This window comes from Achroia grisella, unplaced genomic scaffold, assembly GCF_030625045.1.
Source record: "Achroia grisella isolate CSIRO2021 unplaced genomic scaffold, CSIRO_AGI_Agris_v1 utg903, whole genome shotgun sequence".
Classification (NCBI taxonomy): domain Eukaryota; kingdom Metazoa; phylum Arthropoda; class Insecta; order Lepidoptera; family Pyralidae; genus Achroia; species Achroia grisella.
Genome location: NW_026713061.1, coordinates 2,269,076 through 2,293,782, shown reverse-complemented (window position 1 = coordinate 2,293,782; position 24,707 = coordinate 2,269,076). Strand labels below are relative to the sequence as shown.

Sequence of the window (24,707 nt, the reverse complement as noted above, 5' to 3'; positions counted from 1 at the left end):
TGTTTTGTAGCATTGCCATATGTAAATTATGCTATTCTTATTATTATAGTATAATTTTAGTGAATTAAACCGTTCTTTTTTAATCAGTTTTTTTTTTACAAATATTTCTATAATATTTTATCTAGAGATTACTAGACTAGATAGATTTATCAAATTAAACAGGGGAGGATCTGCGCTCTAGTTCGCTATAGTCTTTGTGAGGTTTCTTTCGGACTAGTTCGTTCTCGTACTACACAAACCTACACAATAGTAAATAGTCTGCGACTGAATTAAACTTCAAAAATTAACTATAGTGCTCTGTGACATAAATAAATATTCTTTTTATTATACTATTATACTTATTATTATGTTCCATTTCTAAAAATGAATTTAACGAATACATGTTTATTTTAGTTGTGAATTTGTGTTATCTATTTAACATAGTATTCATTTTAAATTTCTTTAATTTACGTATAAAGTGATCAATATATAGTTGACTCTTGATTTTGTTTGAGGTTAATTCGACATAGCAACATGGTGCAGGTAATATAAAATATTTTTTCTATGCATTGTTGTGATCTCAAAAGACATAGACAAGACAAAACAAGATACATTTAATTAATGTATTTTTATTTACAGGCTACTGATGAAATGGAACAGCCTGACCTGCCACACGCCGTTAATTTGTTGAAGGAAATGAATACTAATATACAGCATGTATCTCAGCTTGTAGATAACATGCTGGTAAGAGTGAAGAGCGGCGAAATCTCAACTGACAGCGGTCTTGGTTTCTTAGAAATGAAATATCAGATGCTATTGAGCTACTTAATTAATCTCACCTTCATTGTACTCAGAAAGTGCTCTGGTGAAAGAATAGAATCTGATCCTTCTATTGACAGACTAGTCGAGATAAGAACAGTACTTGAAAAAATAAGACCCATAGATTCAAAATTAAAATATCAAATTGACAAACTTGTAAAGACTGCTGTTGTGGGAGCTACATCTGAAGATGATCCACATTTATACCATGCTAATCCATCTAATTTAGTCAGCAAATTTGATAATGATGAAGAAGGGTCAAGTGATATATCAGGTGATGAGGAAGATAAAGACAAAGCAAATAAATCTAATATATATGTACCTCCTAAATTGGCGGCAGTTCATTATGATGAAAGAATTTCACATAGTGATGATGGGAATAAAAATAAGGAACGGTCAAAGAAACAATTTTTGAACTCAAATGTCATGCGTGAGTTACGTGAAGAGTATTCTGAAGCACCTATTGAGGTCAGTACTGGGAATCATGTGAAACATTCAATATCCAAACTAGAACAAGAAAAGACTGAATATGAAGAGAATTATCTTACTCGTTTGCCTGTTACAAAAGCAGAGAAAAATAGAAGAAAAAACCTGACAACAGTTGGTGTGCTAGCAGATGAAATAACTGGACATGTCACTGGCCGTAATGTATCACGTAAACACAAAATGAAATCAAAAAAAGGAAAAGGTTTTAAAAGAAGGCGTACACATTAATATTTCAATATGTTAGTGAGTCTAATCACTCCCCTAACTGAAATTTTATTAAATTTTCACTTGGGATTAGACTGACTATGATTGCTTTTACTAGCTTTTAAGTGATTGCAGGGTTTTCACAAGCTGTGGCTTAAGTTAAAGAAAAATGCAAAGTACATAGACATAAACCTACATAGTTATATTTAATTTACCAGTTGTGGTAACCTATATTTTATAAATATTAGGTTCCAGTTTCATTTCTATACAGAGACTTTGTACATTAGAAACTATTTTAAAATAATAAATGAGTAATTGCATAATATTAATTATTAATTTTAAAAAGAATTTGATTATCATCTATGAAAGAAATAAGTGGGTATAGTATGATAAATTAAAAAATGTGGGTTATTTTAAGAATTGTCTTATACATCTTGACTTGATGCAATTCAGATTTAATTGTAGTTATTACTAGTTCGAATTTGAATGAAAAAATTTAAATGACAATCAAATACTGTTTTCAAGTTTGAAACATATATGTAAAATTGAATCCTCCTGTCTTGTACCAAAAATTTTTTTATATACCTAAATAAATGCCACCATAGTTCACCATAGTGCATGGAGACTCTGTTTGTGTACAAGTGTTATATATACAAATAATACAGTTTGATAACAAAGTTGCCTGTTTTAATATCGCACCCTTAACACAATACTGCATTAACTAAGAATTACAAATATTGCGAATTCAACATAAAAATTCTAATTTAAAAATCTAGTTAGAAAAATCTTTTAAATTTATTTAATGTAATATTGTGTGCGATATCATAGAATATTCACTTATACAGCGTCATTTTTTAATCACTATCTAAATATTCATGTTGATTTCTATAAATGTTATAGTGTTAAAATAATTGCCCTGCATGCTGTTATAATGCCATTTAATATCATATGTTTAAATTCTAAGGGAAGATGTGTGATGGAAGTAAAAGAATGTGTAGGAAGTCCCATGATTAATAGCATTACGTTTGACATTATAGATTACATAGAATTTTTTATAACATTTATCAGAGTATAAAATTAATAATGAAAAAAATATTTACACTGGACAAAATGCTTATAAGACTATCATTTCTATGACGATGTAGAAGATTATGAAGTAAACGCGTGAGAATGTTTGCCCATAATCTCGTAAATACATACCAGCGTGATATGAGGCGTTATTTTTTTTTTATTGGATTTTATAGTGAATCCAAGGGCCAGCTGTGAAACCCTAGTTTTCTTTTCTATTATGTTAACATATTGAGTTTTTTTATTTAAAATGTTATGTTTATTTTCTTTTCAATCATGTTATGTTCCATTTTTGTATGATTAGGTAAGTATTAAACTAATAAAACGTTTTAATTAAATGATATTTTAATTGCTGTTCAAAGATTTGTCTATTATAGGGAAATCCTGTAGACAAGTAGCGGGGTTGAAGGACCGATATCGGTACAATCTCATCTCGCGAATGTGACCGATGGGGGTATGCGTGTCGAGGCATTGGTAATCACCTCGCGGCGGTGCCGTGCCATGATTGTGTGTCAAGTCCGACCTAATGACGCGATTCAGTAACCATTGAGGTGAAGACATAGTCAGCTGGAAAGGAAAATAATTCTCGGTTATAAAATATAAATATGTGTAATTATTTTTCCAATCAAACTTAATTACATATATAGAGTGATAGATAGCGATGTTGTTCATGCGTATTTATACTGCTGAACAAATCATATAATGGTGTCTAATAGTAGAGTGGACTATGACTACTAGGCATACTAAATAACCATACCAATATTTAATAGTAGTCATAACAATTTGTATCTATGTAGGTATATAGGCACAGTAGTTGTGTGTGTGACGAAACCGTAATCGTAAGGAACATGAGAAAGTTGACGAAGACTAAATTGTATGTACTAACCGGTTTCATAATCGGTGGTAAAGGATTTCTATAATCTTCTTGTTGGGTCGTTAAATAATCCATTACACCAAAATCTATAGGTAGTTGTGCTAAGTCGGCATTTTTCATCAACTTGTTACGTCCTGGTGTGCTTAAATTATAAGCAGATAATACCTAGTTATTTAATAATTAGTAAAATGAACTGCAATGTGAACATGCAATGGTTCACCCGCTTGCTCTAACGGTATAGTTACTCTGACACGACACCAGTGGAGGATTATAAAACTAGCTGAGGTCCGGTCAACTAGCCTATCGGGACAGTTTTTAGGAAAGCCGTACCCCGCCCCCCTGTTCCGAACGTGGACGTCGAACTGACATGACAGGTAAGGAAAGGGGTGAGCAGGTAAAGGGAATAAGAAATGGATAAGATCCCTCTTATATAGACGCCCAGAACCATACGAAGCACAATAATACATAACGACGGTATTCTGAAGAGATGTGATATTTCCCGGTTCGAGCGAGCCCATTCGTGCCCATTTGGTGCACAAACACCCGTTTTCATACAACATGCTCTACCACTTAACACTTAATCTAAGCTAGCTTGGCCGCAATTTTATACGCATGGACGGTAGGTATTCTAAAATTTAAAAAATGTACTCGTATATATATATATATATATATAAGTAAGGAAATCGTAAGCTCACTCAGTGCATGGGTAGGAGGTAAAGTTAACTAGAGGCTTGAATGTATAACTTGGGTCTGTGTTGGTGAAAACTTGTCCATGCATATGACGAGTCTCAGTCATTTTTACTCCTTGGTCTTCGTTGCCCCATCGAGTATAAGTGCTAACATGGTTACTCAAGTAATCACGATATACATTATTATCTTTTCTTTCGGCATGAATGGCATAATCCCAATTTTCTACCTTCACATTTGGGCCATAAATATTTTTCGAAAATAAAATTTGTTGAGGCTTTTTAGCCATGGGATTTTTAGTTCTCATTTTGATCAACTTGTTTAAGCACCTCTGTGACAATAAGTAAAGTATGTACCTAAGTATTAATAAGAAAATGAATGTACAAACAAGTAGTAAATATACAAAAATCTTTTAATTTATCATGGATTTATGACACTGACGTTTACAATTCCTCTTTTTATTTTATTAAATTTTGCCAGTCGTTCAATGGACGAAACTAAACAACAAATTTTCATTTACTATGTATGTTTTCTATAGGCTCCAAACACGTTCAAATGAAATAAGTAGTCTACTTTGTAATCGTTCCTTGAAACTAACTAGTATTCTCTTGGCACGCTGTAAGTATATATCCGTTATTCTGTACGTTAGGCGTAGACTCTTACTGAAACTATGAGTAAAAATACAAACATTCGAGATGTGGGTGTCCTTGGGAATGTTGAAGATAAAGTGCGGAATGAAACTGCACTACTGTGTCGTTATTGATAAAAGAACGGAGCGTTTAAACATTATAAAATGTAGGAAGTTCCTAAACCATATAATTAGAGAAAAACATTGAAATTTTGCATATAATAATTCATGATAAGAAATCCAATCAAGACTTGCGTTAAGTCGTCACATGTAGGCACCAACTGAGGAAAAAAAAATTTATTTCTTTTTGGCTGAATGTTCAGTAGGACTGGATTGCACATCTATAGTGTCATTGAGAGAAAATTTCTCGCGCCAAAGCATCTCTTCGTCTTTCACACGAATACTTTCTTCGGCGCAGATAACAAAGGCTTCAAAGAATTCAAGAAACGTAATGTTTATGTCCAAATTCATTATTGTGTCCTTCTCACAGAGTTGTGGGAAAATGCGTGCGAAAATTTTTATAACAGTTTTACTTGACAAGTTTCCAAAATTGAACAACATAAGTTGACGAGCTTCACTCATCTCTTCATTTTCATATTGTACTTTATTATCTGTAACACAAATATTTAGCTGGTTATGCCCTGGAACAATTAGAATATAATATAAAAAAATAATAGCTATAATGATCTTGTGTCACAATGTTATAGAACTTCTCCGCAACGCTAATTTTACGTAAATGCCGTCTGCACAAAGTCAGTAATTCATTCTATGGTAATTGCGTAAGATTTTATAATAAACTGCACTAAATCTAAAAGAGAGGCAATTCAAATCTTATATTAAACAATTTTTGTGTAAGAAATCCTATTACAGGATAGACGAATTCATAGACGACAACATATCAAGTAAATAATTAGTTTATTAGCATACAACGTTATAATTTGTTTATCTCATTGCTTTCTTGATTTTTTAGAAATATGAAAGCGTAGCGGTTTTTGTATGGATTGCCGCATGCATTCTTATGTGAAATGTGAATTCTATAACCATCAGATGGCAATTGTGAGTAGCTATGACGTGGTCTGGTGTTTTGAGTAGTCATGCTCACTAAAATGTCCAGACTTGTGGCGGAGTGGTAGGCCGGGTCATTGGGCTCCCTAAAATATGGTCGAGCGCTGTGGTGGCTGGCTCATCCGTCATACTCGTGAACGGGTGCTGCTTGTGTGAACTGGTCTGCTCTAATCACTACTCTTATTAATTGTTTAACCAGTTGTTGTGTATTGAATGTTTTTTCTATTTTATTATTTCATTGAATTAGTGCTAATCGGTGGTTTGTATTCACACACTTAAACTTAAATTGTAAGTAAGAATAAATCATTTAAAAGAGCAACACACAAGTTTCTTGCTTGTTCTTCTTGTGATGAGGACCTTATCACATAGAGGTAAAATATATCTCATTTTTTTTTACCCCTATGTGATAAGGATGACCCTATTCAGAAAAAAAATATAGCAAAACGGTTTATCATCTAGTAATGTAATAAAAATGTAAACATTTAAATGTAACATGATACTATCCCATTAATAAATCAATAAATAAAATTAAAAACAGAAATCAAATTCTTGCTTGAATTTTAATTCATAAGCAAGGAGTTAAACAGTCCCAAACAGTAAATAAGTTAGCTATTAACCTTACTTACCTTTCCGAATAGGAGTAGGCATGTAGGCATAGAGTGCTATGTTTTGTACTATATAGAACCAGAGAAGGAAGTTAATTTACCAGTTATATAAGCCATTTTATCTCCAAAAATATACACATTCCGGCCAAGCGGCAAATACTCGTCAGGTGCTTCTACAATATCTGGTTGTGATAAATGCGCGTAATGAGGCGGATGCCGTATTGCTTTCAGAAAAGTCCGAATAGTGTGTGGTTCTCCAAGTTTACGGTAAAGACCGTATAAACCGTTTAGCGGTATGTGTGCTCCGTAACCGTTTGTAAATCGCCCTAAAATTTTAATTCACATTCTACATTGTAATTATGAATATGCATTAAGGGTTTTATTAATATAATTCGTTACATGTAATAAAAAATACATTAGGTAACTATCTATACATACCTACCTATAGGCAAAATCGTCTAACTATGTCATTTTACCTTTGCGTCTTCCGGCGCTCAATAACACGTCGTTATCCATAAATGTTCTGAAAGCATTAGCTAAAATTGTATCTGGTTTTTTGCCTGGAAGCTGCCTTTTGGCATACAACTTGCTAGCTACTAATATCAAGCTGTGTATAAATTGCCAGAAATAAATTTTTTCAAAAGGATTATGTGGAGATCTAGCTAGCCATAAAGGATTTTGATGAAAAATTACATCGATCTCCGCAAGCGTTAAGCCTTTTTCGTGCACATTGCAATCAAAATACAGTTGCCACAAATACAGCCTTATAAGTACAGGAGTGAAATTTATTTCTTTAGTGTTGCATATAGTCGCGTATTTGTAATAAATATTTCTTAAATCTGTTTCGTAACATCTCAGAGATTTACGTAAAGAGATTTTTTCAAAATCTATAATATAGTCAAAGTTATAAACTTTGCTTTGTTGACATTGGATATCTTCTTTGCGCGCAACACCAGCAACATCCATTTCTAACGTTTTGTTATTTTCTATATATTCCGAAATTATATTAGCTCTAATTTCTTGTCGTTTATCAATATTTTTTAAAGCTTGTTCAATGTGATACATAAGTCCCACAGTACTATCGCATATATCGAATTTGAAGGGTTCTTGTGACTGCGTATGTTTCAGATTCTGAGGTGCTGTCTTTTCTTCTTGATTATCGAATGACATGGTGCCAATATTATCATCATGGAACAAATACTTTTCTTGTAATATTAGTCCATTATTAGTGATAAATTTTCCCACACCATGTTTCTTATTATTTTTAAATTCTCCCTTATAATGCGAACCTAAACCTAAACCTAAATTCAAAATTCCATAACCATTTCTTTGGCCCTTTTCCCAAGAACCACGGTACGCATTGATTGATGGTAAAGACATTGTATTGTTGTAATGGGCATCCCATATATAAAGACCATATCCAGACATAACACCGTTTTTCCAATCACCCCTGTAAAACTGTACAAATATAAATCATAAAGTAGTTATAAATACTTACACTACCTGTTAAACTAGGATAACCTGGGATGCCATAGATATTCAACAAAAAAAGTAAATTCTTAAATATGTAATTGTTTTATCACTAACTTAAAATAATAAATTAATATAGAAAAATCCGCATAAATTTATTTGTATTTTGAGTTTTTCATTAAATGACGTGAAAATTTACTTTTTGTGTTTCATTTTCTTAGTGATTTCAACTTATGTAAAACCTATATTTATATCTGTTACATATAAGGGGACAGAACCATTTTAGGAAGGGCTGGATGGGGCATTCTATAAAAAAGGTTGGGAAAATTGCTCTAACGTGCGTGTGACCAATATTTCGGAGATACCTAAATTCATCTGAATTTAAGTATCACAATACGTTCCTACGAATTTAAAATGGTTCTAAATAAAATTCTAGTCATTGATTCTAAGTTTTTTCGTACGTATTTATTCGCACAGACCGGAAAAAGAGAGAACCTAATAAAGAAGCCGCTGTACAGAAATTGTTATATTACAATCCATTTTAGTTTTGAGCGTAGTTTGATTGGCGAGTTCAAAGAAAACGTACTACTCCTAAAATAATACTTAGAACTTGGGATATAAACAATTATTTAATAGATAGATATTTTACTTACATCGCGGTTTGGCCATATCATTAATCCTTTACCATCTCTTATGTATTTGTCCCATTCACCCTTATAACCACTAATAGCACAATATTCTCGTAATCCGAAACCGTGGCGGACATTCTGTTAAAAACAATATTTTTTTATAGTATAGAGGCATATATACCTATCTAATATCAACAGCAGAGGTACTTTAGGCGTTCCAGCCTTATAATTAGGGTATGGGAAGAAATTAGGAAAGGTCTAGGAGAGTCTTCCCTCCAAGCCTCTTCCTAAATCCTTCCGTATATTTTAATATATTTTTATGCATTTCCACTTGTATAATTTCTTGTAATTTGAAAATGGTTATGGGGTATAATAGCGTAGCCCGAATTCTAATTGACGCATTGAGATGTGAGTGTAACATGTACGTATTCTCTGAAGTCTGTAGGAGACTGTTATCCTAGGTTCCTATGGAAATGCCAACGGGGTCAAAGTGTTAACCATGTTGCTGTTATTAATAAATACTTTTAGTTCTTAAATCCTAACCTGGTACCATTCTCCATCGTATGAATTTTTGAAGTTTTTAGAGTAGTACATAACTCCTTCTCCATGCTTTGTACCACAGTGCCATCCACCAAAATATGAGTGTTGTTTACGCGAGTCTACATACAGTCCTTTACCATGACGAAGATTCCCAACAAAATCGCCTTCATACCACGTATCATCTTTCCATTGTATTATACCTTTCCCATTCATTTCGTTGTTTTTAAATTGACCCTATTAATAGTATAGTAATAAGTAGAACAGTAAAAGTTATGTCATTGCAGACGTCTACTCATTTCTCCAGGGGAAAGAGAATACTTAATAATGGTGATTTGTGGACACATCATTACCAATACAATGCCAGTTCGACTTCCGCTTGTCCGCCCTAGTCTGGAAGTCATCGTAGTTAAATATTTTATAACTATGTTACGCGAAATTTAATATATTTGTATTATAATAACCATAATTATCGGTGTTAGAGTCTTGGAACCAAAGCTAGCAAAGGTTATTTGTATCCTAAAAGAAATTATTACTTTTATTAACAGCTACATTGCTGATCTTGTAAAGTGGCTTAAATGTGAACAGTAATAATTATCTCTTTTGCTACCAGTTAAATCATGGTTACCAAATAGACTGTTCCATCACTCCACTGAAAACGTCCTTCGCCGTGCATGCATTTCATTGAAATGTTTCCTTCATAAACATTTCCATTTCGAAAACGTATAACGGCTTTTTCGTCTGGTAAAGACCACCAGGATTGTTGCATGGGATCAACCTGGTATCAATATATAGCTTGAAATCTTATATTAATGAAAAAAAACTTAAATAATATTAAATATTTTGTTAACCTTTTATCTATCGTAGTTATTTGGAAAAATATAGCTACGCGCTTTGCACAGATACAACGTTAATGTAAGTAAATAAGACATACCTCCAATGTGCTCCTATTAATGTTATAATTGAAATGTTTATGAAAACTTTTGGATATTCATAAGCGTATTGAGTTAGCAAATAGAGTAGGTGAGTATTTGCTACTCTTCAATAACATTTCACACTTATTTAAATAATCGAGTCCAAGATTAATACGAATTAAAATAAATAATTAATACTAAATTAAATAAATGATTTGTAGGTTTTCTACGTAAGTATAAAATACCTACTTTACATTTCAATTCTATAGATAGTTATTTTAAATAGGAGTTTAGGCTAAATATTTTTACCTGTGAATCAAGTAGTTCCAACTTTGATCGGCTTTTTTTGGTTTTAGATGATTTTGCTGAAATAATAAAATCATTTACGTGGGCACTTCAATAACCACGTATTAGAGCCACCAAACATATTGCTTTGTAAGCTGTGTTTGAGTTGAAGCGTAATAAGGTAATGTAGTTACGTTAGTATAAGAAGCATGATACCTTAGTTCAGAACGGCTAGGGCATGGACCGTCAGATTGTTTCCGATTCTAATTACAATAATAACAAAAATAAAATATTTTATTAATTCAATAGAAGCATGGTCAATGAATCTCTAATGTTTTCAAGTTTGGTAGCACTCGAGGGATTCCATGGCTTACAGAGTACTTATCTGTAGATAATTTATACAACGTTTTGTTCGGCATACGGGCGATTGGAACAACAAATTTTCAAAATAACTACTTTTATACTATGCACTTAATCAATATATAACAAACCATTAGGTTTTTTCTTTTTACCAGTGAACGTAAGTTCACTAACAGTCTTTCCAAATTCCATATTAGGAGAGCTCTCTTCGGTTTTCTGTTGAACGATCACCTCCCATGATTGGACAACGCTATCTAACATCGACTCGAACATCATTGTTACCAGTTCTCGTTGAACGGACCCCTTTGGTCGCATCGAAAATGAGGCACCACATTCGCTAGTCAGACGTATGTTAGATTGACATCGTGCGGTTGACATAGTATCAAAATCTAGCCTCTCCTCCCCACTTTGGAAGTTTCTTTTATATACGATTAGTGAACTATCACGTCGTGTCACAGTTCTTTGTGAATCAACATAAAACATTTTCTGAACGCGGGCATCAAACGTAAAACAAATTAATAAATATTATAATTATTATTGATACAAATATTGAATTCTAGTCAACGTAGGTAATGGGTACACTGTCAGATGTCAAATTAAACAGTATGCTCATATTGATTATCAATTCTATAGTCTATATTCTTGCATTTTTAACCGACTACAAATATAAAGATCTTATTCATTGGATTCTTCATGAAAACGGGAATTTTGACTAAAAAAACTAGCAAATAAAGTTTTTTGTACTTTTTAAATTCTCGTACATCGACGAATTTAAAACGTACAAAAGGGTATCCCTTTATGATTAATGATGTTATTAGGACTGCCTACTCACTGTTGGTTTAAAAGCGTAAAAATATATTTAATAAATAAACTACAATTAAGTTTGATATTGATGTATTTTGATGAGGAATTTTACTTTATTTTTTATTTTTCCTCTAGACTGATCACGGTGTCCACCTCTCTCCCAATGACTTTCCAGTGCTTTGTTAGAACGTGTTCCTTGCAACAGTCCCTTGCTTAATATGGAACGACCTATTGATAAAAAAAATTTTTTTCATTACTACATTATTAAATCGAATAAGTACTATAATTTGTCATTAATAACATTAAATTACCTAATTGTAAAATTTTTCCAGGTTGCCAGTAGTCCCAAAAGGACACGTCAGGGATGAATGTAGAGTCTGAAGAAATCAGTGGTGTACGTGTATCATGCTGTTGCAAATGCTGCGTTTTCTTTACTTCTCCTCGTGAACAGGTGAAAATGCAAAGAAGCGAAAGAAACGGCAGTGTCTGGAGGGAAACCAAGGTAGAAACATAATTGCAACATTATATTATTTAGTTTTGTTATCTTTGTGTTAACTACACGATAGAATATTTTAATATAATATCTCAAAATAATTCACACAGATAGCGATCTAGTCCCAAACTAAGCAAAGCTTGTGTTGTGGGTACTAGACCACTGATACATTTTTTTGTATATACATACATAGTATATATACTGTTTTAAATTTGACGCAGTCACTATTTATATGTATAATTAGTAAAAATCACGGGATCTTACTACGTTTTATATTTATTGCGTTCCCTTCGATAGTGTTTCAACGCCAGGAGCGTAGGGGTAGGTAAACTCGGAGTTTACCCGTAGTCATTCCCGTGATTTTTACTAATTATCAAGAATCGTGGTCCAGTGAGTTACAACCGTAAATTATACTCAAGAGGTCGTAAGCTCATATCTGGGCGACACCAAAATAGAACTTATGTACCTAATAATTAATAAACAATTTATATTACTGACTGACTGGTGATGGAAAAAACCGGTATCAAACTAAAAATCTGTACGAGATATACGGTACGGTATATGTTATGTACTTATATATATTATAAAATATACATACTACCGTAACATAGCAACATACCTACCGTAGTATACAAAATACAATAAAAAAGAATAATCCGATATAGGTAGATGGTAACAACACTGCCCGTACCGACTACTCTAGACATAAGTAGGTACACATAGATCACATCACATATTTATCACTATATTAACATCACAATTAATTTACCTTATTACACTTCATGGTAATTACTTAATATGTAGGTCATATACCACACAGCACGTTTACTGTTAAATTCGTTGTACTTGTGTTTACGCCTGAATGAATAGAATATCGCGCTTATATCAACGAGGTATATACTTACATATAACAAAGAAATTTGGAACGGATGGGCATTTCACACGTTAGGACATAAGTATCTACTGTATTATGTATGTAACAAACTTGGAAGGCATAATTACATTTTCAGTGAACCAAATCGACATGTTGTAAGTGGACAATCATACTACCTCTTTAAATTTGATGATAATTCTCTTTAAATTAATTATATTTTCTTGTTGATTTTATAGAACACGTGTGAGTGCATCGTTATTTGTTTTTAGCAGATATCTGTTTTTTATGGATACATATGGGATGTTGACTGTGGAACGCCAAAAGGGGATATTACCATGACTATTTTAGGAGCCAATTTACCATACTCCTCCGAAACGGCTTGACAGATTTTTATGAAATTTTATATGCATATTCAGTAGGTCTGAGAATCTGCTACTATATATATATTTTTCATACGTTAATATATTTTTTTAATTTTTGAACTTTGGCTTTAGAAATACATATAACCCTAAATTTTCACTCTTCTATCAACCCCTATATTTCAATAGGGATTTTAATTTATATGATGAAACAACGTTTGCGGGGTCAGCTAGTTTCAGGATATTAGGCAGTGCCTGTTGAAATAGGTACTATAATAGGTAGGGTAGGGTTATTATAATATAGTATATTCAAATGTATGTCTTCCTATAAAAAACTACAATAGCACAGATAAGACAATATATAATAGGGAACTAGTAAAAAAACTAGAATATAATAACGTAATAGTGTTTATTTTTAATAACAAAAACGATAGTATTATAACAGTAGTTTTATAAATTAAATTCTTATTATACATATAACATTATTATAATATAAAACATTGATAATCTCTTGAATTGGTTTCTATGTGTGTATTATAATACAATACTATAATTATAATAATGTCTTACTAAATAAAGTATCTATTAGTTATACTTTGTACTTTCACATTTCACTCTCAAACGCCTACTTAATCTAAACAATAGGATAGGTAAAATTAAATAATACAGTAAATACAACACAATATGATACTTGGGTAATGCGAATTTCTTTGTTTTAGTAATGTTTGTTTTTAATTTTATGAAAACGCTGAAACTGGTGTTAAATCGTTGGTACAGTAAATTAGTTAATAACTCTATATTATAATAGGGTATAATATATAAATTACAAGTATTAAATTTACATTACATCATGTTTTTATGTTAAATTCTGACTAGCGGTTTAGCACACCGCTTTACTTCCGATGGTCGCGGGTTCGATTACTCGCACGGTGCAAATATTTGTATTCATGAATGTTTGTAACGGTCTGCGTGTTTTCTATGTATGTATCGTAAGTATTTACAACAAAAATCTAAGTACTTATATTAGTTCTCTAGTACCCATAACACAAGCTCTACTTACCGTGGGACTAGATGGCGCTAGGGTGATTTATTTATTTATCAATGATTATTTATGAAAAATATGAATGGAACATACATTTTCCTGGCTCAGTTGCAGCACTAATCATGTTATAAAGTAGTCGATCATTCTGTGGAATGTGCTAACATTAAATCAAATATTACACAATGTTTTATGCACTAAATACTAAGGTATAAGTTCAAACTTATGAGTATAAGTCGTTTGACAATGTAAATTAACAACACACGTTTCTGGTTAAATATTCTTATCCATACTGATATCATAATTATGAAATTGTGTCTGTCTATTGTCTGGTTCTTTTTTCTATAAAACGGTTGATTTGTTTTGAATTTTAAAATTGTAAGTGAAGGTAGATTATGTAACGAGAATAAACAAAGACTATGAAAAGCAAACAAGAAGGTATATATATATATATATATATATATATATATATATATATATATATATATATATATATATATATTATTCAGTATCTTAATAACTTAGCGCGTTAGTTACTTTTATCGTGGCTTGTAAACTTTGCAGATTCTCTCGAAAAATATTGGGGTATATTAATATCTTGAGGCAGAACGTGTAGCGTAATTTCAATAAATATGTAACTAGATTTTACGTAATATTAATACCTAAATTTGTAAACCTCAAAATGGTCGACGACTTTAAGTAATAACCAGTTCTACGAATGGACCATAACACACACGTCACGCGACTACATTCTATCTTATTCTGAGATACGTAAAAATAACATCTTACATCTTAGATGTTAAGTCTAAGTACATCATTTAATTAAGAAATACTATAAAGGACTACAAGGCAATAGTTTTTTGTTACTACCTTTGCAACAGTCAATATCTAAACAATGTTTCATGGAAATCCGTTCACACATTTCGGAGCCAAAAGCAAGCAGTCAGATTAAATATTTCGCATTTATTATTACTAAATTAATACCTATCAATAGTTCCGACTTATCTAAATAAACAAATTACCAGCCCGTTAAGGGTAAAAACAAGAGAGGAAAACGTAATTGTTTTCTCCCTCTTTATTTATAATTGTGTTTCAGTTTTAGTATATTTACATTTTGGTTCTTTTTGAGCACTACATTAAACAAGATCTCAGATAAACATAAAATTATTTCAAATTAGGCGGATCTTCATTGCAAGTTTCGTAATACTCGTATTCTAATAAGAAAAAGATAATAAAGAAGGGAGGGAATTAACTTCTTTTTTGGCAAGATTTGAAAGCAGTTTGCGATGATACTATTTCACATGCATTTATTATTGTTACCTTTGTTAAATTAATTATCTTATTCACTGTACGTCCTGTATTCCTATACGTTTATTCTACTGAAAATTAACATTATGTGTGTGTGTCATAAAAATGAATGACAAATATCAATAGATAATAATAATTTTACACAATTATCACAGTTGCGATGTTATGAATTAATGTATTTATTTACTCAACATAGTGAATCTATCATGTTTAAAACAATCTAAGACGCATTAAACTTTTGCATTACAATAAAATAAATGACTGAAATGAAATTTTAAATATACTTGCACTTTCATCAAATATTATAAAAACTATATAATTTCACAAAAACTATATTTTTTTGTATTGTTAATCTAAATGACATATCTAATAAAATCGTTCCAATATTTCGCTTGAGCAATAGTATTCATGACTAGGCCTTTCTATGCTATATCCATCTTGGCAGCAATATCAATCAGCTTTTAATGCATAGTAAACGGTAAATGAACTTCCAACCTTAAGACAATTCAATAAATAATGTAATTACACTCTTATATTAAATACGGTGCCCATAAGTTAATAACATACACACTAGATGATCTGCTAAAAGATGAGTCGTAGCAGGAAATTTCTCGAACAAATGAGGCTCCAGAATAAATTCTGCTAGTTTTACATTAAACCTTATAACAATGAGATTTAATATTTAAAAAAATAGTTAGAATTATAATATTAAAGTATATTTCGAAAACTAATTAAGCTTAAGTACCTACTTTCTAAAAATTTAATTAGCGATATTTGGTTAAGCTTCTAATTTCTATTCTCTAATAACGCACAATCATTCCTGTGTTCGATATACACGAGTCACGAGCCAAAGATAAAATAATGATAGAAAACATAACTGGCATCAGATCTACCGAATTTAACTTTGGAATAATAACAAGATATTGAAATAACAATTATAATTATGAACCATTGATACACTTTGCGCATTAACCAGTTACGTTTTGTAGTGGGACAGTCCGAGCAAAGGAAATAAGCCGAAGTAACAGACTTGTTGCCACCTTCCACATTTGTGGCTGAATTTGATTACATTTTTTTTATTTGTGTTAATTGTCCTGGGTTTAAGGACTACATTTCTCGGCAATGTTGAGGTAAACTTCTACAAAGTAATACAAATAAGATAACAATTATAATTCAAAACATGTGAATCCATAACAAATTAATATAATGAATTAATTCGTTTTGAAAAGCATGACATGATAGGTCATATTTGTAAAATTAATCCAATATTATAACTGAACGGAAGAAGTGGACAGTAGTCCATTTAAAATTTAAAAATGTAATTTTACATCCAGGCACTTGCTCTAAAATTGTCGACAATACTCGCTCGTCTTTTATGACAGACTCGTATACATGGCTCCAAAGCCAGTCTTCGCCAGGGTCACGAGTCGTGTAGCAAGCGCTGATAATGAGGAAACACTTCGTATGGGGGTACATGTAATCCGAACTCGAGAGCTACCAGAACAGCAAATTCACATTTCACTAGATCCTTATGATTCACCCTGAACGTTGTTTCTATTCGCTAAAACAATAAATCGCAATATATCAAGTGATTCTGGGTAATGTAGAAAAATTAAATAGCAATACGCAAGTTTCTTGTTCGTTTTCCTTCTGATGAGTTCCGAATGAGTAGTAAATTGAAAAAATATGACTATTCAAAAGTGCTTATATTAAGTTTATTTGATTTTGATTGAAAATTATTTATTCCATACAAATTATTACATATGGTGAACCACGTTTCCTTCAAATCCATTGTACCTATTGAAAATGTTGTTCTGCATTCAAATAATCAGAACAGTTTAAGCTAATATTTCTTGTATTTAATCATTTATATATTAAGTACAAGAAATTTTTCATAGAGTATAAAGCGTTAAAATAGAAACTGAAAATTTTGTCACTTTTGTTAGAATGGGATATAGGATTATTGTGATAATGCAGTATATTAAATTACATAATTTCATCTTTACGAGAACTACATAATGTATTAACATTATTTATATATTATATACACAATTTAATGTTATATTGTACATAACCAAAAGGTATTTACCTCGATAAGTGCTTTTAACATTTCTCCTTTAACGTCATTCAGTTTGGCTGAAAGTAACAAACAGGCTCCGGCGCATAATTTTCTATTGTCTTTGTTGATTAGGTTAGCTAAAATTAGTTTTTCAAAATACACGTACGCTTGCGCAACGGACAAGAGATCGATGCCACCACTGTCGTGTTTGGCTATTTTGCGCATTTCCTTTTTAATACTGCAAAAGAACAAAAATATTTAAAACCTTTAATCCCATTCAAATTTCATATTTTCTTATTTAAAAATAGACAATATATATTTATAAAATTTATGAATCGGTTTAACTACTGATTTTTATGACGTTTAATTTTTGAAAACATCGCAAAATAAAGTAAAATGATTAAAATATTGATACGATAATTTTCATCGTCAAATTAGATAGAAAGTCAATAGTAACCGTAACATTTATTGATTCTGATCGTTAGTAGATAAAAATTAGTAGTAGTAGTAGAAAAAAAGTAGAGATTGATAAAAGGTGATTTTAACTCTATTGATAGTACAGTGTGTAGCTGTGAAATAGTAGCTAGAGAAGGTGAAGAAGTTTTTAAATGATGAATCATTTAAATGTGAACATAACACTAAGTCTACCTGTCTACTGTTTTTAAATTTGTTTAACACTTGAATTCCTAATTCCCTTGGTCACGACATTACGAGAGAACGACTGGACCGAATACGTTAATTCTTTTTTTGTTGTGTTTGCTAGTGTCAAGAGAATGTTTATTAAGAAGGTTGCGTGAAGCATTAGGAAAGTTAATATCGTCGTTAAATTTTCTTTGTCTATAATATGTTTTGTCGTTAAATATTATTTCTCAGGTCAAATTTTGTCCGGTCAGCTAGTCTATACAAATAAATAAAATTGAAATGTCTGTCAGTAATTTCAAATTAACAGCTTTTCACTCTAAATGCACGTGAAGGTATACTTACATCTATATCTATTTAAAAAATATCTGTTCTTACTAAACTGTGAAACTGCTGGATCGATTTTAACGGGACTTTCACTTACAGATAGCTAATTTTATAAGGAGTCACTTTAGGCTACTTTTATTTATTTAATAAAATAATGTAAACTTCCACGCGGCTAGTAATTAATAAAAATAAAATTACCTTCGCAATTTGCTAAGAGTCAATTTGATGTGCGGGAATTTCTCTCTAAATTTATCATTCAATTCCTTTTTCAGGTCTTGTGGTCGCACGTAGTCTATAATGGAAGTCATATACGAAGTAAATGTAAGTAAAGTTCTGTGCTTCCCAGCAATCAATTCTGGATCGTCCAGTACATTAGGACAGTATTGTACCTGTAAAGTAAAAAGATACGATATTCTATAACTTATTTATACAATATTTCCCAGTGATATAGTTTTATATGACTCCGTATATCTATTTATATTAAGAAGGATGCATGTCATAAGAAAACTATGCGAATATAATGAAAATAACACAATACAGTGATTTTTTGTTAATGTTAGTAAATATTTATTTACATATCGCTTTTTTGAGTAATAGTAATACGTACGTATTTTTGTGCCAGCAAAGATGGTTCATCCCAATCGAATGTCTTCATTTCGATAGACGAGTGAGGCGGCGATGTAGCTACGTTGGTTCTTTGAGATGATTCGTATGAGAAGCACCTACAATATTCGATAAAACAATAACAAATCTAGGCATATTAGACAGGTCCTATTGATAAGTAAAATAGTAATTCATGCTAACGATTGATTAGGTAAGTGTACACAATAGGTATCTAAAATATTTCTATCATCATAAAACTATCAATTCTACATGTCTGAAACAGTAACTTTTTGGTAGGCTATATAATTAATTACCTTACACTTACCCTTATAAATAAATTACAGTCTCCTACAAACTTATTTTAACTGTTACAGTGTTAAAAAAGTGTTATGATTCTTTAAAATGAAGGAAAGAAACGAAATCTTTTTTTCCTTTAGCTAATTTTAGTAAAATAGATTTATTAGTGGTTCCTTGTTTTTGTAGAATAAGAAAACTAATCTTTAACTATTACAGTCAAAGGAAAATATTATACTACAGTCTATATATTATACAATAAGTAATTATTTCAGTTACCAGCTGTTATGGAATCATGCAGTAGAATTTACTAACTTTATACTAATAAAAATACTGGTTTATCATGCAGGTCTGAATATTTCAAACATTGATTAATTTAATTTTGTGGACTACTAGGCAAATACCTAAAGTCCCAATAAATTAAAGCTTAAAAAATAATATGTAAGTACATGTGATCAAATAAAATTAGAAGAACGTAAATATAAAAATATTACTACATAAACTAGTATTAACTACGCTTATATAACCTCTTAACAGTATTAATTAAAATATGGGTTAGTAATGTGCAATACAGAAAATAAGTATTTATAAATAATAATAATAATAAAACCAATTGGCTAAATCTGTACATACAATATTAGCAGAAATGTTTTCTAGCAAGCAGAATGGGTAGTACCCAAGAGCATATTTTTTTAGAAATACAGGATTTTTTAAAGATACAAATTATTTCAAAGCAATTCTATTTGTATTGGTTAGGATGAAGCGTAATATAAGCAAATAAATGAATGATTGTGCAGGAACTGAATCCACAAATATCGAAAAATAAGAGATGTATCAAACCATATTACTGAGGTTGTTATACAGACGGAATTCATAAAAATAAATTTGTCATAACACTATATAAGAGCATCTTAAGGCAATTTCTACATAACTTAATTATTAAATGAATATTAGAAGACAACTTGTAAATATCAACCAATACCAACTAGTTTACAAAATAAACAGTATATTTAGGCATTATACTTGTATTTCAGAAATAAGTGTATTAATAGAGGCGCATTTTTAATATAAATATGTATATACCTATACTGTCCAATATCCATGTAAAAATATGAATCATGCAAAAGCCTACAAAAATGCGCATCTACTACTGTTTATTATATTTTACTAATACTATTTTACGTTAATAAATTTGTACGTTATTTATTTGCTGTGGGTTAGATAGCATTAGCCAAATATATATACTGCATAGCATAATGTATATTTAGGTTTACCATTTTTTATCCTTGTGTCTCGTCAATAACTTAGTCCTGAAATGTAAATTGGTTAGTAATGAAATGAGGGTGAAAAGACAAAACATAAATGGTATTCATAATGTATTAAACAGTATGACTTAATGTTTTGTGTATTAATGATATAGTACGAATTATAATGCTTGTGGTTGTGTTAAATGTAAATATATGTATTTCATGACTACATTAAAATTGTAGGTACAGAGCCTACAATATCTAATATGTGACAAAAATAGTGCTCGGTCTATGTAAACATTCAGAGCAAAATATTTAATAAAAAAATCAATATTTAAATGCAGCATAGAAAAGTAATCTTTATATCTTCTAATACATATTCAGGATAGGTATTAGAAGAAATAAAGATAATTCTTCTTTTACAGTATGCCCATTCTTATATGCTATATTAATTAATATATGTAAGTATGTATACATTGTGCCAGAATGATATACCTATGAATATATATACGAAAATTAAATGTAAGACAAGAAACAGACATGGAATCTATAAACCAGATAATATACTTGTAGGAACTTAAGTTATATCATTTACTTATATATTATGAATTTGTAATCTATAACTATGTTATGATATTAATATTTATTGTAGAAAAGTTTATTAAATAATTTTGAAGGAACAAAATATTATATTATTGGGGTCAATTTTAGTTGATGCATACATACTATAATAAAAAACAAAATCTGAGTGAGTGTTGCTACTATCTAGCAATGCAATTGCGTATTAAGTACATCCCTATATCTAAAAGTATTTGATGACAGATACTGGATCTACGAGAATGATTAAACAGAACTGTTCATAAGTTATAAAAATGAAGATAAATGTGGACTTTAATTAATGTTCAGTAAATAAGTAAATATTTAGGTTAAGACAGATCCATAAATGCAAAAATTATGAAAAATATTGGCTAGTAGTGCTATCAATTGAAACAAATATTATCATAAAGAGAAACAGTTTTAAACAAACCAATTTCTGTCTAAATATTTTAGATTTTTATGAACAATTATTTTATTACAGTCAAACATGGTACTTGATGATATTCACAAAATAGAATTGAATATTAATATTTGAATAACTTTGTTTCTCTCTATTATAATATTAAAAGTTTACATGACTAAGGGTCATAAATAACAATAATGATAAGACAAATAAAGAACAGTAACATGCACAATGTTCTTATGTGATATATTAAATAATGATTCAATAGATATTTACCTAGCTATTACATGTGGGTGACGGTTCAAGACCTTCCAATTAGCTTTGTCACTGAAATCACCTTCATACATTTTTCTATACTGTTCTCTTGTGTAAACTCGAGATGGTACTAGTAACTTAGAGTAAGATATATCCTGACCATTTTCCTCTTTTTCTAATCCAAGTAGATCAAATGGATCAACACCATTGTCGGTAATTGACGAGAGAGGCCGTGGTCCAGATGTATTACGCCTTCGAACCCCATCTTTACGGATATCTGAGCTAAAAAGTATGAAAAAAAATATGTTATAGTAAGAGATGTCTGGTTTTATTGTATGATAACTAGTTTTGATGAAAATATAGCAACATAATTTTTAAAATTCATAACAAACACTCTACATACCGTACATTTCTAACAGTTTTCGAGTATGGTATGGTGCTAAATATAGCGCATGGAACTCCTTGGACTGGAGCAAAAACAAGCCTTTCATCTCTAAATGACACTCCTTTAGTTGGTCGTATAAGTCGAACTTCCTTTATTAATGCATGATTCTCAGGTATACAAGTAGAACTTGTACGAAAACGACCTAGTAAAAAATGTTTTTGTTGTTACTTAATGGAGTAAACAAGTGTGCTGCGTAAAAGTGAATACAGATTATTATTTTTTAGTTATTTTAATTTGGGCAACAAATAATAAAATGTAACAAATTCATTTGGTAATAAATAAGTATATGTGTATTATGATAGATAAATATGCTCAGTGGAAATTTGAAACATGCTCTAAATGCATTATGAACTACTATCACATAATAATTAGTAAAGAAGGCTGGTGTGAAGGATCTGTTTTATCTTTGCTAAATCATATCCTTCTTTCAACAATTTGAGACATGTGATAGTTTTAAAACATGTGAATATCAATGTGAGTATATAGTGCATATGATATAAATAAAACTTGGTATATACATTACCAAAGGTTAAACTCTCTGAACTGCTCTTTTCGTCCGGATTAATACCACCCATAGACACAATATGATTCTTTTTCAAGCGTGATGAGGATTGTTTGTCTTTAAAAGATTCTGTATTTCCTGAAGAACATCTGTATGCATTGCAAATAGTAGTGAGTATTTGTTAGCTTTGTTGCGGTAAAATATAATTTCATCAATTAAGAAATTGAAATAAATTAGTTCTTCTGATGAATTGTGGTCACACACAACATCAACAGCTGATAATGCTTCCAATTACTTATTCCATATGGAAATAGTCTTGATAATATATTTATTTATTATTTTATTGAAAAATGTACAGAAAAATGTAACATAAACAAAGTGGGTATTGTTATATTGAAGAAAATAAAAAAAATACTTATCATAATGTCATGGTATAATATCACTAAAATACTTATCACAATTAGAACACTATTAAAATTATGTTTCATATAAAACATAATTTTAATAGTGCTCTAATTTTTATCTATCATTTATAATGATAATTGGATCAAATTAATGACTAATTGTGGTGATAATTTAAAGGTTTATACCTTAAGGGTTAAGAAGTAACACACAAATTCCCTTTTTAAATGTAAATTATGAGAATGAATATATACCTTTCCCTGAAAGATTGCGTTACAACTCCTTTAGTCGGAGTAACTGTAGTGTGCTCAGATTCTGAACTCATGGAATGGTTATCGGCAGCCAGACGATGTACAGGGCTTGATTGTGGAGCTTTGTTTTTATTACGGATACCATTACGCGAAACATCTTTGTCAATGTTAGAATTATCAATAACTTTAGACGGCGTGATCGATTTATCAGTCTTTGATGGTTTATCAATTATTTTAGTCAATTCTGTATCTCTGAAGGTACCATCTAAGGAAATATTTGACAAAAATGTAACTGCAGCCAGTCGTCTTCGAGCTTTTTCATATTTATTACGGTTGTGAGACATGATTTACGGTTAAATATTTCTTTAAATTAATAGTAATTGATTGCAATCAGCTTTTTTAATCTTTAGGTATTGCATATAATTAATAAATAAAATCACAAAGTATTAATCACGGAATCTTAATCAATATTGTATTATTTCTTCTAATTTTACATGTAAATTCTAATAAAATAAAAATAACAATTAAGTTGTCAGTATCAATGTCATTTTGTGATGAAGTCAATCTGTGATCAATCGCAGCAATAATTGTTTAATCCAACCGTTTATACCTCTTAAACCGTGGTTTTTCAAATTACATCTTGATAAAAGATCAACTAGTGTTTTGATTCGTATGCGAATTGGTCATGTTTGCAGCCCTGAACATTTAACAAAACTACGTATAAAAGACAATAATATCTGTGAATGTGGAGAAGATGTGGGGGATCTAAATCATATTGTGTTTTCCTGCTCCTCTTACGATCGTTCTTCATTTATAGAGACACTCATCTCATTAGAAATTCCTTTTCCTTCATCCATTGTATGCCTATTAGCTCATCCTAGTCCTATAATTTATAAATCTCTTGCGTCTTTTATTTCCCATAATAACAAAGTTTAACCCGTTTCTTTCCATTATCCCGTCTCGTTTCCTGTTTTTAGTGGCATAATAGGCAACACTAGCCTCTTGCCAAAGAAAAAAAAATGTTATTTTTTATTAGGTATTTTTACGGCCCTGGAAATTTCCTTTCAGCCAAACAATTACATTATAAAATACAAATAGAGCGTCCTTATAGTATTAAGGATGAAGTAAATTTTTTTCATTTGCATTTCTACTCAGCTGTCACCATATATTAGGCTATCTTTGTTTTTTTTTTTATT

At 30.7% G+C, this 24,707-nt stretch overlaps 4 protein-coding genes across 7 annotated transcripts; 1 reads left to right on the top strand and 3 right to left on the bottom strand.

Moving 5' to 3' along the window:
* Nucleotides 1–303: 303 nt before the first annotated feature.
* Nucleotides 304–2,848, top strand: LOC131853534 (neuroguidin). Its single transcript, XM_059204450.1, has 2 exons — nt 304–522; nt 619–2,848. Exons 1-2 carry the CDS (start codon nt 514–516, stop codon nt 1,510–1,512), a joined length of 903 nt encoding a protein of 300 aa, XP_059060433.1. The 5' UTR covers nt 304–513; the 3' UTR covers nt 1,513–2,848.
* A 29-nt stretch (nt 2,849–2,877) lies between these two features.
* LOC131853536 (uncharacterized) lies at nt 2,878–4,995 on the bottom strand. The gene is made up of 3 exons (XM_059204451.1): nt 4,126–4,995; nt 3,443–3,572; nt 2,878–3,123 (listed from the first exon to the last, which is right to left on the bottom strand). Exons 1-3 carry the CDS (start codon nt 4,422–4,424, stop codon nt 2,902–2,904), a joined length of 651 nt encoding a protein of 216 aa, XP_059060434.1. The 5' UTR covers nt 4,425–4,995; the 3' UTR covers nt 2,878–2,901.
* Nucleotides 4,996–5,035: 40 nt separating this feature from the next.
* On the bottom strand, nt 5,036–11,149 carry LOC131853532 (radial spoke head 10 homolog B-like). 3 transcript variants are annotated; one of them, XM_059204446.1, is made up of 8 exons: nt 10,742–11,149; nt 10,275–10,330; nt 9,680–9,829; nt 9,058–9,288; nt 8,539–8,652; nt 6,892–7,873; nt 6,517–6,741; nt 5,036–5,356 (listed from the first exon to the last, which is right to left on the bottom strand). In XM_059204446.1, exons 1-8 carry the CDS (start codon nt 11,091–11,093, stop codon nt 5,043–5,045), a joined length of 2,424 nt encoding a protein of 807 aa, XP_059060429.1. In that variant the 5' UTR covers nt 11,094–11,149; the 3' UTR covers nt 5,036–5,042. The 3 variants fall into 3 exon arrangements, with proteins under 3 accessions (XP_059060429.1, XP_059060431.1, XP_059060430.1); XM_059204448.1 differs by lacking the exon at nt 9,058–9,288; XM_059204447.1 differs by lacking the exon at nt 9,680–9,829.
* A 3,530-nt stretch (nt 11,150–14,679) lies between these two features.
* On the bottom strand, nt 14,680–23,986 carry LOC131853608 (CDK5 and ABL1 enzyme substrate 2). 2 transcript variants are annotated; one of them, XM_059204556.1, is made up of 9 exons: nt 23,515–23,986; nt 22,880–23,007; nt 22,315–22,498; nt 21,933–22,193; nt 20,684–20,719; nt 19,120–19,234; nt 18,711–18,901; nt 17,577–17,784; nt 14,680–17,048 (listed from the first exon to the last, which is right to left on the bottom strand). In XM_059204556.1, exons 1-9 carry the CDS (start codon nt 23,853–23,855, stop codon nt 16,908–16,910), a joined length of 1,605 nt encoding a protein of 534 aa, XP_059060539.1. In that variant the 5' UTR covers nt 23,856–23,986; the 3' UTR covers nt 14,680–16,907. The 2 variants fall into 2 exon arrangements, with proteins under 2 accessions (XP_059060539.1, XP_059060540.1); XM_059204557.1 differs by lacking the exon at nt 20,684–20,719.
* Nucleotides 23,987–24,707: the final 721 nt, after the last annotated feature.

What these genes read in the sequence shown, in the direction of transcription:
- LOC131853536 (XM_059204451.1), bottom strand. Translation starts at nt 4,424, where the DNA reads ATGAGAACTAAAAATCCCATGGCTAAAAAGCCTCAACAAATTTTATTT. An exon ending in ACCTCCTACCCATGCACTGA is followed by an intron (nt 3,573 to 4,125) that starts GTGAGCTTACGA and finishes TTATAATTTAAG; the next exon opens with CACACCAGGACGTAACAAGT. An exon ending in TACCACCGATTATGAAACCG is followed by an intron (nt 3,124 to 3,442) that starts GTTAGTACATAC and finishes TTTCCTTTCCAG; the next exon opens with CTGACTATGTCTTCACCTCA.
- LOC131853532 (XM_059204446.1), bottom strand. Translation starts at nt 11,093, where the DNA reads ATGTTTTATGTTGATTCACAAAGAACTGTGACACGACGTGATAGTTCA. An exon ending in GAGCGCCGGAAGACGCAAAG is followed by an intron (nt 6,742 to 6,891) that starts GTAAAATGACAT and finishes TTAAAATTTTAG; the next exon opens with GGCGATTTACAAACGGTTAC. An exon ending in TAAAATGGCTTATATAACTG is followed by an intron (nt 5,357 to 6,516) that starts GTAAATTAACTT and finishes TTTGTGTTACAG; the next exon opens with ATAATAAAGTACAATATGAA.
- LOC131853608 (XM_059204556.1), bottom strand. Translation starts at nt 23,855, where the DNA reads ATGTCTCACAACCGTAATAAATATGAAAAAGCTCGAAGACGACTGGCT. An exon ending in TTCAGAGAGTTTAACCTTTG is followed by an intron (nt 22,499 to 22,879) that starts GTAATGTATATA and finishes ATTTTTTACTAG; the next exon opens with GTCGTTTTCGTACAAGTTCT. An exon ending in ACTCTTAGCAAATTGCGAAG is followed by an intron (nt 17,785 to 18,710) that starts GTAATTTTATTT and finishes GTTCTTTTGCAG; the next exon opens with TATTAAAAAGGAAATGCGCA.